At 42.4% G+C, this 13,725-nt stretch overlaps 1 protein-coding gene across 1 annotated transcript in view; it reads left to right on the top strand.

Moving 5' to 3' along the window:
• The window catches only part of TNFRSF21 (TNF receptor superfamily member 21), a 69,647-nt gene extending 56,788 nt beyond the window's left edge, over positions 1-12,859 (top strand). Inside the window, exons 5-6 of the mRNA XM_077811529.1 lie at positions 10,085-10,307; positions 11,621-12,859. Coding sequence (XP_077667655.1) covers positions 10,085-10,307; positions 11,621-11,850 — 453 coding nt within the window. The 3' untranslated portion in view covers positions 11,851-12,859. The remainder of the gene's footprint in view (positions 1-10,084; positions 10,308-11,620) is intronic.
• The last annotated feature ends 866 nt before the right edge of the window (positions 12,860-13,725 follow it).

The raw sequence follows: 13,725 nt of genomic DNA, 5'->3' as shown, positions 1-13,725 counted from the left end.
TTTCTGGTAGGCTTGTCTCAGCTCCTTAAGTTTCACGCAGCACTGCTTCTGGTCTCTGTTATGGCCTCTGTCCTTCATGCCCTGGGAGATTTTGACAAAGGTTTTGGCATTTCGAAAACGGGAGCGGAGTTCTGATAGCACGGATTCCTCTCCCCATACAGCGATCAGATCCCGTACCTCCCATTCGGTCCATGCTGGAGCTCTTTTGCGATTCTGGGACTCCATCATGGTCACCTCTGCTGATGAGCTCTGCATGGTCACGCTGATGAGCTCTGCAGCTTGCCACGCTGGTCAAACAGGAAATGAGATTCAAAAGTTCGCTCTTCTTTTCCTGTCTACCTGGCCAGTGCATCTGAGTTGAGACTGCTGTCCAGAGCGGTCACAGTGGAGCACTCTGGGATAGCTCCCGGAGGCCAATACCGTCAAATTGTGTCCACAGTACCCCAAATTCGAGCCGGCAAGACCGATTTAAGCGCTAATCCACTTGTCAGGAATGGAGTAAGGAAATAGATTTTAAGAGCCCTTTAAGTCGAAATAAAGGGCTTCATTGTGTGGATGAGTTCAGGTTTACATCGATTTAACACTGCTAAATTCGACCTAAAGTCCTAGTGTAGACCAGGCTTTAGAGCCTAGATCTCGAACTAATCCGGCTCTGGATCTACACTGGTTACTGTGGTTAACACCTGTAGTGCCCATGTAGTCTTCTTACAAAATCTTTGGAAAGTTCAAGGCTATCAGGATACAAGAAGTATTGTAACCAGCTGCCCTGGTTTTGATTATATTTTCAATGTAGACAAACCCCCAAGATTTTGACCTGTACTATAATGACAATCCCTAATTCGGTGTGAGAACCATGGTGTGTCTAGTCTACACTAGTGACAAAGTATTGGAACAAACACTGTTAATCATGGCTGGCACCCTGTTAAACTTAATACCATTAAAACTGAGTCCTGCATGCACACTTCAGGAAGACATAGCCCAATAAACTGCACTATTGGTGTTAACAATGTTCTTGGCATTGTACAGGGCACAAATACAGCCCTTGCCCCAAAGAGCTTAACATTTCAACTGTAGCCACACAGACTGAACGCATCCAGAAATCAGAGGTGGGGAAAACGTGGATTTTTAAATGGCTCTTTTTGAGGGATGAGGGTGTTGAGCTGGAGAACTAAGAGTGAGGGTGTTTGGCATTGCGCACAGTCTCTGTCATCTCTCTGGCTCTTATGTGCAGGAGAGGGGTGTGAAGATTTTGTATGAGTCTTCCTGGCACTTTTTAAATTTTTTTCAAAATGGCCAGTCTTTTATTTCAAACCAGGAAAATTAATGGAAGAGTGGTAAGAGGAAGAAGCCAATTGTTCGTCTTTCAATAGACACAGCAGAAGTCTCCCTTTTGGCTGGCTGTCCAGTTAATGGTAGCAGTTAACTGACTTTGAATGAAAAAGATCTTTCAGAATTAAAATCCCTCCCCTTAATAAACTTTTAACACTGTAGCTTGGAGGAGTGGTGTGAAGTTCCTCTGTTGATAAAAATGAGCTTGGAGCTCTGAAGAGGGTTCGGAAGAGAATCGCAATATAAATGTCTTCCTCCTTTGAAATTCTGTACGGGAACTTAATCCAATGTACACTCCCACCCCCTGCGCCCCAAGCAGTGATCAAAACTGCTAAGCTGTGGACATTGTGACCCCCACTGGTGCAGATAATCTGGAAACTTTAATTTAGAGGGCTGATTGTAAAATAGACCAAATCTGCTGCCAGTTGAACATGTACACCATTTATTGGGGTGTATCTTCCTCGTGTGCATGGAGGGCTTGTTAGGTTTAATGGGAGTTAAGTGTTTTGAGAGATTATTAATTGCAGTCTGGCTGGCACTGCAGTGTCTTATTCCTCCCACCTGCTGTGCCTTCTGTTCCTTCCGGTAAGATCATGCCTGCTTGCAGTGAGCGCCTGCTGAGGCATGTCTCCTCTGCTGTACTGTGTGCAGAGTATGTCCTCCCTCACAGCTTGGAACTGACTGGGCTCTCATCAGTTTCATTCAGGTCATCCCCTCCTCCAGGGCTGTGGAATCTTAGTGGTGAGGGAATCATAGAATATCAGGGTTGGAAGGGATCTCAGGAGGTCATCTAGTCCAAACCAATCCCCAATGTTTGCCCCAGATCACTAAATGGCCCCCTCAAGGATTGAACTCAAACCTTGGGTTTTTAGCAGGCCAATGCTCAAACCACTGAGCTGTCCCGCCACAAGGAAGCAGGAAAACAGCAACCCCATCCTATATGTAAATCCCTCCTCTCTTATGCAGTGAAATCTGCGCTGTCACCTGACCCAATGACCGCAAAGTCTCAGTCTCTAAGATTTTCTCCATTGACTAGAGCCAGCTGCTAAATTGGCCAGGAAAATTACAGTTGTGTGTGTTAGGCAAGAAAACTTTTGCTTAACCAAACTACAGGTAGCTGTTTCTTCATTGGCATTAGGCAATTAGCCAGTATAATGCACTGTTTAATTAAAACTTACCATCAGGCTTCTTCTTAATCATCAGGTCCCAACATTTAATTTCCCTCATTGTAGTTTAATAACAAAAACAACGCAAGTGCTGTTCTGATTCCAGTGAGCCAGATTCATCTGTTAGCGCTTGTTCATGAGCTGCATATAAATTTTAAACCCATTATGCTGTCTGAAGGTCTCTGTAAGGTGAAGAGACAGCAGAAAGAATCTTGATGCGTTCCTTAACGAAGCACCCACAACAAGACTCCCGCCGAGGGAATGCGGGGAGTGCAACACATGTCTTTTAGGGGCAAAAATCCAAACAGCTATTGTGTCGAAACGTGTTCCTTGACTGTTCCCTTCCATGAGGGGGCTGCAAATGCACGTTTGAGGTCACTTGAGTCCTCAGACATCCCAGTATGAATTGCCGCTTTGTACAAATGTGAATTGAATTTAGCTGAGCCCAGTGTTTTTCTTAACTTCCAGAGCCCTCCATTTCTATAAGTTAAGGTATTCAGTGAGTCATATGGGCCTGGCTGTCATAGAATTACCCTTGATGTAAGAGACCGTGGCAGTTTGCTGACATGCACAGAAAACTGAAAGGTTCATTGCATGAGGTGGACCGGATAATCTTTCTAGCTAGAGTTAAGAGCCCTGAAGTAGTAGTTTTTCTTGCACTTGTCGGGTGAATTTGTCTGTCCCACCATGTGCTTCTAAAAGCTATTGCTAAATTTAAGGAATAATCCAAAAGGGGGATGCAAAGTTAAAATGAGTAGAAGTCCAGCACCATTTGCTAAATTCCCCACCTAGCAAATCTAAGTCTTCTGTAACTGTGGAGACACCGGTGATGTGCCAATATTGTTATACCAATAAAATAAAAACCAGCAGGCTCTTATTAAAGGGGAAAAGGCAAAATGCCACATTTATTATGAATACAGAAAGAATTATAGTAAGCAGTTAGTTATAGCTATAACATTCCATTCAATTTCATATTGATTCACACACACACACACGTTTTGCAAGGTTATCATAGTTACCAGCCTTAGAGTTGCTCATGCCAAGCCACTGGCCAGGTGGCCTGGACACAAGGAGGGAGCAGGGCCTTGTCAGATGCTCATCTGATGCTCCTGGAAGTTGGTTTGCAGAATCAGACCCCAAAGTTCTCACTTTCTAGAGTCCATTTTTATAGGAATTTCTTCCTACGCCAGACTATGGGAATTGCTTCATCATGCTGTTGCTGAATCAATCAGCAGATGGCACATTCCTGACGTCTCCATGCTACCAGATGTTATCTTGTTCTTCAGTTCTCCCATTCTTGAGGCGGTTGGGTGGATTCCAGTATGCCCTCCAGGAGTCCTTTGGTTATTTCCACTTGACGCCTTCTTCAGCTGATGGACACTGGATTCTTAGGCTGGCACCTCCCTGATCATTCAGTTATTATCCACACCAAGCATCCATCCACATACATTCTCTATCTCTATTTTAATCACAATTGTTAACAAAGCGAGATGAATACAACAAAAGGGCGGGGAGTCTCTGGGTGCTGTTTCTGTTGTTACAGAGTATTGTTTTGAGTCTCTCTCTGTGTGAGTAGTTATTACAAAGAATTGCTTTGAGAACAGACTGTCTTAGAATGTACTAACACAATTAACAGCTTGCAAGTTTCACACAGAGGGAAAGAAACAGTATCCAAAACCAAGGGACCTCTTAATTAGTAATACCCTGGAATTTAAACTATGAGGAATCAAACTCATTTGTGATTTTAGTACAGAACTTCTTTAATATGGTCCAACAATATGATGAATTCTGGGATACCATTAATAAACCAGGAAGAGCTGGCAGTCATCACGAATGGGAAAGAATTGACAGTTTCATCTGAATGTTGCCCGATGGAGGTAGGTGGGAGGAGAGGGCAAGGATGTTCAGGTACAGGGATCAGTGTTTCTCCTCTGGTTTTACAGTTCACCTTCGAGGTGGTTCAGGCATAGGTTGGTCTTCCCTCTATATTTAAGATCACTGAACTTCAGACGCTGCTGGCTGAGTCGCCCAGGTACCATGATGAGTGCTCTAGAAGGGGCTATAAATGAATGAGCATAAGTACATTCATATTATTCACGGATGTTAATACATAAAGATCAGTTCAGCTGGCTGATAAGTTATTGTGAAGATGATCTAGTACTATAGTGTAATAAAGCCAATGCAAACATTTTCAGCCAAAATAAAGCACCAGCTGTAAAAATACAGGCTGTAGGGATGCTGTCAGCAGATGGTTGTTGGCTGAAGGTCCTCACAGCTGTCTTTAGGAAACAAGTCCTGTGTATTTCAGTAGGCCATTTTAAGTGCCTTCTAGGGCTTTTTAAAAATTGTTGCCTCTCTGTTCCCAGCTAGGAACTAATCCATCGTGTCTGGGGCAGCAAGCTTGAAGCTATCTGTTTTGCCTTGGTGCCAGTTCCCATTGCCACAACGTTTAGGGACTGAACAGACATAGCGGGAGGTGCAGTCACTCAAGTCCTTGGAGCCTGGAAGTTAAAGAGCCTGGAATAGCAGAAAAGTGGAAGATAGAAGTTTTACATTGCAAAAAACTTAGAAAAATTGGTGCGATTTAATCCTGTTTCGTTGCAGAGGGTAACTGATTCGTCAAAGCCATTAGTTGGTTTCAGTGTGAAAACCAAATGTGTAACTGCTTTAGTGAGGTAACTGCGGGTCAGTGGTAGTGAATGCCTCTCTGATTAGACATGGTGATTCCCAGTGTAGTGAGAGAGCTCGTTTGCCTCCTCTGCGCTTTACAGATATTTGCTTTTATCATCATTAGACTCTTACTACAATAACTAATGTGAGGCTCCCCTGTAGAATGGTAAAAGGGAATGAGAAAACAGAGGAATTCCATAGTACCTTCTGTCTAAGCATCCATAAACTCTAACCAATTGTGAGTAGGTTGTATTGTCCCCCTTTTTTCCACAAATGGGGTAGCCCAGGCATAGAAGCTGTCTTGGCCAGGGTTGCGCAGGAAGGCTGGGAATAGAATCTAGATCTCCAGAATCCCAGACCAGTGTGTTCTCTCCCCCCACCCCACTCTCCTGCTGGTAATAGCTCATCTTAAGTGATCACTCTCCTTACAATGTATATTTTTTCATGGTCTGTGTGTATATAAAATCTCCTCCCTGTACTTTCCACTTTATGCATCCGATGAAGTGAGCTGTAGCTCACGAAAGGTTATGCTCAAGTAAATTGGTTAGTCTCTAAGGTGCCACAAGTACTCCTTTTCTTTTTGCGAATACAGACTAACACGGCTGCTACTCTGAAACCTTACCCAGGAGACTATTTATGATCAGTTGGGCACAGATTCTAGGAGTGTGTTCACTCTCCAAGGAGCCCATGGTGCTGGATAAACTGTATACGGGAATTGTTTTTCCAGCTTCTGAAACATAGCTACCCATGGGGCAGTGCTCATCTGGATGCAACACCATGAACCCAGCTTAGGTCAGGAAGTGGACAGCACCTTTCTAGACTAGTGCTTTAAAAATAAATCTTGCAAGCAGGTTCATGTAAGTTACTCAGTCTATTAATAGTTCTCCAAAGCAGTGTTTTACTCTCCTCCTAAACACTGTCACTTCACTCTGCTTTCTTTCCCTCACTGTTTAAACATTAACTACACATCCCAGAATCCTGTGTACTTCGCTTATTAAGTAAACAGTGTGTTCAGAACAGGTCAGGCTCTGAGGATTTTTACATTCTAGAAAACCACCCTTTCATGAATGCTTTAGCAGCTGTTTGTGATTTATTTGGTGTTTAGTGTTAGGAGGCATTAAGTTTTCAACATCTCTGATCCTTTCAGTCTTGTCTCTTCATGCCCCTTGTTCTTCAGACCTCTCTTGTGGGTAAAAATAGGCTTGCACCTGGGTATTGAGCAGGCAAATTGCATGTTTTGGAAGAGTTAGCCCCACTGTCAAATTATTTTTAAAGGTAAAATCCCTGTCCTGTAGGATGCTGTGTTGGAAGCATCCAGGTTTACTAGACCAATTCTCAACTGAGAAAAAGAATGCCAGTAAAGAACAGTAGTCTAAATCTTGTGAACAAATCGTGCAGAATCATGCAGGGCATTTTAATGGAGAGTACAAAATTGTGTGTTTTGGTTTTTTTTTTAATCAATCACCACTGTAAATATATTGCAAAACATGTTGAAGTAGAACAATCCCCTGTCTCCTGCTGAAAGAAGTCCTTTTATTACAGTGGAACAGGACTGAAAGTTAATTTCATGAATTGATGGAAGTGAGGTGGGCGGCTCAATGGACATTTGTAGGCAGTAAATGCTTTGCACACGCAGAATGTAGAATTACATTAATGTGAATCACAGTACTAAAGATCAGTGCAGAGTTCCTGAGAACCGCACAGTGTGTACAAGTACCTCTTTGTTAGGTGCATAAGACATTTGTATGAATGTGAGGGAGTGACTGCAGTTGTCATATGTCTTAGGGGGTCAGTCTGCAGAGCTAATACCAGAAACCTTTTACCATTTCCAGCATATGCAGAGGGCTGAGTGGAGCAAGCTTCCTTCTTCTAATACAACACCTAAAATGCCTAGCAGAGCTGGGCTGCGTTAAACAATCTGACAGCATGCGAACATTGTTCCATACTTCCTTTGTATACTAGAGAGTGGGGTTCGGGTGTGGCTATGAAATGCTATTGGGCTACCAATGCTAAGAAGTTGCCTTAATATGATTCTAAATCAATACCTTGAGCCTTTATTATTTATCTAGTGGAATAGTTAAATGGGCTTCATTGCTTGTGTATCTAGCTAGTCCATGGAATATAAATTGCCTTGCATGTGGTATTATGCTCCCTATTCTCTATTCGTGTGCGCAAGTTAAATAAAACTGGCTCCATCTGGAAATTGGACTTTCTGCTACCAAGTGAAATGAGTCAAGATATGGGACTTGGGACCAAAAGAACTGAGTATGAACAGTCCTAGTCCTTCCTGGGATATTCTGGTTCTCAACAGTGCTGTTGCCTAAATCTCGCTCTCAATACCTATAGGTTTAGATGAAGGAAAATGGGAGTCCAGAAATGCTGCATACAGTTCTGGTGTCCACATCTAAAAAGGATGTTGATAAATTGGAGAGCATGCAAAAAAAGAGCTACACAAATTATTTGAGGAATGGATAAAATGCTTTCCGGTGTGATGTCAGGAGCTCAATATATTTAGCTTATGAAAAAGATTGAGAAGTGATTTGATTAGTGTATAGGCATCTTTACAGGGAGAAAATACTGGTTACTCAAGGCCTCTTTAATCTAGCAGAGAATGGCATAACAAGAACTGATGACTGGAAGTAGACATTCAAATTAGAAATAAGCACACTCAGGTTGATTAACCATTGGAATGACCTACCCACGGAAGTGGTGGCTTCTCCATAGGTTGATGTGATGTCTTCGGACCAAGGCTGGATGTCTTTCTGGAAGATACGCCTTAGCCAAACACAAGTTATTGTGCTCAATAAGAGAGATAACTGGGTGGAATTTTAATGGCCTGTGCTCCAGAGGAGGTCAGACGGTTGATCATTTAATGGTCCCTTCTGGCTTTAAGATCTGTGAGTAAGCCCATAGTGGAGTTAAATACAGTGTAACTTTTAGAGCAGGTGTATGTATTTTTGGGGAGGAGACACAGTTTGGCCAAATAAATGACTAATTTAAAATGTGATTAACTCTGAAAAGTAGCTGAAAATTGCACTTCATTTAATGAAAATATCTTCAGCTCTAGGAGCGGGAGCTAGATTCTCGTCTGGTGCGTCAGCAACAGAACTGTTCAGGGTGTTCCATTAAGTTACACTTGTGCAACCCCATTGAGTGCTCTGTGGTCATAGAGGTATAGCTGTGGGTCTCCATTCTGCTATGCAACACTAAGTGGCCAGTGGTTTCCAGTGAATAATTCCTCCCAGTTAGTGGGAATTTGTGCTGGCAATAGCACCAGCTCCTACACAAGTCCCTTCCAAACCTGCCATAAGAAGACGCGGTGGGTTGGGGTATGAGGGAGTGTGGCAGAATTGAGCTCAGCTATTCCTGAACCCACTATTGTGGTACATGGAGCCTCTGACCAGAGCTGGTTGGCCCTGAATGGGGGAGCTACAACCTGCTCCCTGCAGCTGCTGCTCTCCAGTACATCAGCACAGCTTAGCCATAGTGAGAAACTGGGGCCTGTATGTTTACTTTGGAGCTGTGGAATCCTGACTCTTGGTATCAGCAAGCCATCTTGGGCTTTTCTCTCTCTCTTTCCGTTAACCATGCAAAGGAATGAAAAGAACATGAAGATAAGCTATAGTGACTCACCTTTGAATATGTATATCGGATACTAAATGGCCAGTATATTTTTAATTGCTTTTAACACAAGTACTTGGACTTGGACACGCTCTGGGACACACATGTAAGTACACCAAATACTGGTAACGGTTTTCCACCACATAAGAATGGCAATACTGGGTCAGACCAATGGTTCATCTAGCCCAGTATCCTGTCTTCCCGACAGTGGCTAATGTCAGGCGCCCCAGGGCGAATGAACAGAACAGGCAATCATCAAGTGATCCATCTCCTGTCGCCCATTCCTAGCTTCTGGCAAACAGAGGCTAGGGACACTTAGGACGTGGGGTTGCATCTCTGACCCTCTTGGCTAATAGCCATTGATGGACTTATCGTCCATGAACTTATCTAATTTTTTTTTTAACCTCATTATAGTTTTGGCCTTCACAACATCCCCTAACGACGAGTTCCACGTTAACTGCATTGTGTGAAGTACTTCCTTTTGTTTGTTTCATATCTGCTGCTTATTAATTTAATTGGGTGACCCCTGGTTCTTGTGTTATGTGAAGTAGTAAATAACACTTCCTTACTCGTTTTTTCCACACCATCATTTTATAGACCTCTATCATATCCCCCGTTAGTCCTCTCTTTTCCGAGCTGAAAAATCCCAGTCTTTTTATCTCTCCTCATACAGAAGCTGTTCCATATCCCTACTCATTTTTTTGCCCTTCTCTGTACCTTTCCAATTCTAATATATCTTTCTGGAGATGGGGTGACTAGAACTGGATGCAGTATTTAAGGTGTGGGGGTACCATGGATTTATATAGTAGTAGTATGATATTGTCTGTCTTATCTATCCCTTTCCTAATGGTTCCAAACATTGTTAGCTTTTTTGACTGCCGCTGCACATTGAGTGGATGTTTTCAGAGAACTATCCACAGTGACTCCAAGAGCTCTTACTTGAGTGGTAACAGCTAATTTAGACCCCATCATTTTGAACTCTCTGCTTTGTTCCCTATTTACTGGGACAGTAGGATGTAGGGAGAGAAATTCCTTTGAGAACAGGCCATTCACGTTAGGCACTTTCAGTTTTCCTTGTGGAGAAGTCAATCAGAATATTGTGAATCCTGTTAAAAGGTAGAGCTATTACGTGTTTACTCTGAATTCCACTGAGAAGGGGCTAGAGTCTACCTATAAAGTTACAATATTAATGTCCTGGCCTCTGTCCCTGTTTGGTAAGTTGAGATGCAAATGGTTCTGAATGTGAACTTTGCTTTAGGTTTTGCGTAACAAATCATAATCAACTTTTGTCTTCACAGCTAGAACCTGACAAACTGGCCCTTCCAGTGAGCCCTGGCCCACTCGGTCCCGTTGCCAGTCCAAATCTGAAACTTCCTGATGCCACCATCCTCCCCGTGGAACAGTCTCCTTGCGAGAAGAACAAGGGCTTCTTTGTCGATGAATCTGAACCTCTTCTGCGCTGTGATTCGACTTCCAGCAGCTCCTCTCCACTCAGCCGAACAGGCTCTTTTATTACCAAAGGTACCCAAGTCAGCATGCTAGTCTGCATGTTTAAATGTGTTTTCAGAACAATATAAAAGGTGGAAAGTGCTAATGTCTGACCATAGGAAGGGTTACTGCTTCTTTGCTGCATCCAGTAAAACTAGGAAGCCAGGATATGTGGAGAAGAAATTAGTGAGTTATTGGGAGTATGTTGTCACTAGAATAAATACAATTTGAATATCAATTGGAGAGACTATTATGAGTTGACAGTATAGGCACTTGATATGGGGATTCAGGTACCAGATACCTTTGTTGTAGACATGGTATAAAGACCTGAGTAGAAAGGACAAAGTGCTTTAAAGGGACACTCAACCTAAAAATCACTCTTCTGTCAAATTTTGTCTACTATTGCTGTACATAACATCTAAGATCTCTCAGATTGGAGATGGCTTTTTAGGGTCTTCATGGCTACTGATCGAATTTTCATTAAAGGAAAATGCCCATTGACGCTATTTGGTGTTTCACCAGGTCCAACTTTACAGTTGATTTTTACTGTATTCCCTGGGTATTCAGTCAATGAATTTCCTTCCCTTTGTAAAGGTTTTTAACACATGGTGGTGGGGGGGAGATTTTTAAATAGGAAAACGTGGCTATAAAACCACAAGAATTGGCAGGTCATACCTGAATTTATTTTAAATTTGCTGTCTTTGAAACAGAGTAGGTTTCAACATGGTGATTTTCCTTGGAGATTTTTTTTTTTTTTATTATTCCCATGACACTTGCCTCTTTCCTAGTCAGTATTAGGAGATCAGATGTCTGAGAGATCCCAAGGAAGGGAGACCTTCTTGCTTGAGCCTCTTCCTTGTTGCATGAATTCCAGGTCGTACATTTTCTTTTTTTAAACCAACTTCCTTTAAGGTAACTTGTAATTTGAAGCATGACTCATTGGAACCTAACCCAATCATCTACACTTGAGGACACAAAGTAATCTGACCCTTTAAAACGACTGAAACCAACAGAATGTAGCACTCCCTGGCTTTTGGCCTCTCTTCTTTCCCTGTGATTTTTAATATTTGTAATTCAGCATTAGCAAATATGCTCTGGGGAACCATGCTGCTGTGGCAGAGGTTTGGATTGGGTGACTCAATAGGCTTTCTCCATCTCTAGTTTCTGTGACTAACATCCACCCACATTTTTCATGTTCTTCGCAAGTTGTGACCTGCTTCCTAGAGGCAGGGAATGGGGAGTGAGGTCTCCAAGGTGTGAATTTATTTGTTTGTTTGTCTCCTGTCTGGGAGAATGCTCTTCCAGGAAATGGTGCCTTAACCATCGGTCCCTTCTTCCCTTCACAGAAAAGAAAGACACAGTGTTGCGTCAGGTGCGGTTGGACCCTTGTGACCTGCAACCCATCTTTGACGATATGCTTCACATCCTAACTCCTGAGGAGCTCCATGTGATTGAAGAGATTCCACAGGCAGAGGATAAGCTGGACAGGCTATTTGAAATTGCTGGAGTCAAGAGCCAGGAAGCCAGCCAAACACTGCTGGACTCTGTCTATAGTCATCTTCCCGATCTATTGTAGACAATGGCCACCACGCACTCTGAATCTTGCTAGTACTAGCTTGGCACTCATTAAAGATGAGTGACAATATGCAGGCTGTTTTTTTGTAGAATACATGGCCAGTATTTTCTTCAAGGTCTCTCTCTCGTTTGTGGAAGGGGCAGTTTGCAAACATTGCCCCTTTTATGCTTAACTTTCAGAATTAAAATCTTTGTTCCCTCTGTCCCCTTCTGAATTATTTTTCTGTTTTCATTCCAGTCAGTCATTTTATGCACTTTAAAACATGTCATTAACGAAAGACCACAAATCCGGTGTAACTTACACATTGAATCTGGAATAGTTCTTAACTCATTTTAGTTTTTGTCATATCTGTCTTATTCCAAAGTAGCTTTCCTCTTCACAAACCTTTTTTTTCCCCTTGTCCCCTCTTCTCCTTGGTGGAAAATAGGAAAACATGAGAATTGAGTTTCATCTGTTACTCTCTAATGCAACTAGCTTTTATTTTTTTTCTTGAGCTGACTTTTTTTAAATGTACTATTGTATGGTTCATTTTCCTTGCGGAGATTTTACTAGCACAGTTATTTATTGTATGGTTTTCACCTGGACAATGCATAAAATGCTTGATTACTTGTGCTCCTTTAAGCTAAAGCAGAAATGTTTTAAAGAAAATAAATGGCTTAATTCCTCCAGCCTTCAAGACTATAACAAAGTCACTTGGCCTGCAGCTGAATGTACCACACGCAACAAGAAGTATCTTGCCTTGCAACTTAAGAGATAAGCAGGCCCTGAATAAATCATCTCAGTCAGCACTGGTGCTGAACTGTGGAAGGTGAGGGAGAGCCCTGGTGGTGACACTCTCCTTGTGATCATAAAACTTCCTGAGCTATGCTTTTACAGTTCTCTCTTGTTTGTTTGGGGTTTTTTTTATACAGGTGTTGGCTAATAGGTAAGGTTCCGAAGACCTTACCTGGTCTTAGTGGTCTCTTAAATCACACTTCACTTTTTATTAAAAAAAAAAAAAAAAAAAAAAGCAAAACCAGAACGGTCTGATTATATTTGCAACTGTTATGCTCCCATAATGAACAGTCTGTAATATGTTCAGCTTGAAGAACTATAATACAAGGATGGCATTTGCTACCTTGGGATGGGGTGAGGTTGAGGGGAGGGGAGGTTCTGATATGGAAAAATTGCCTTCCAGTGTACTAATTTATTAATAAATACTAGATGTTTGTTACTTGACATGCTTCTGTGTTAACTTCTGTGATGCTTCGCTCTGTGGGCTGGATGTCTCCAAATCACTGCTATAAATAAGATGATTGGAATCTGTTTCAGTAAGCCCTAGTTTTGATGTGGGGCATTTGAACTAGTTCTAAGATGTAGTCTGGTTTGAAGTTCTGCATACGTGGTCTAGGCATAATGGGTGATTGTCTTAAGTGAAATTGTTACATTAAATTCATACCCAAGAAAGCTCATACTTTCTCTTCATTTGTGTTGATGGTTTTGGATATGTGGACTGCCACAGAGGTGAGGCATGGTGCCTTGTGCCACACTTTCCTCTTGAACAAGCATCTAGCCAAGGTGATCTGTGCCGCCAGGTTAGGCTGCTGCACCTCTGTTTACCTGAGACTGAACGTAACTTGCCACCACTAGAAGGCTAAGTCTGGTGCAGCACACGTAGTAAACAACAAAGGCAGAGGTGAACACATCTCACCTTGGTAAAATGTTGCATCCTTTTTTGTTCCCAGCATGTTTGCGGGAGGAGACTTCTCACTGAGTTACCCCTCAATTGTGGGAGATTTTTCATGTTGGTTTCTGGCTAGTGGGTGGCTACATTTTTTCAAAGGCTGAATCAAGCCATGTTAAGGAACTCTAGTGTATGGACCCCAGGGTAGCTAG

Source organism: Eretmochelys imbricata, chromosome 3, assembly GCF_965152235.1.
Source record: "Eretmochelys imbricata isolate rEreImb1 chromosome 3, rEreImb1.hap1, whole genome shotgun sequence".
NCBI lineage: Eukaryota > Metazoa > Chordata > Testudines > Cheloniidae > Eretmochelys > Eretmochelys imbricata.
This window is presented reverse-complemented; position numbering and strand designations above follow the sequence as displayed.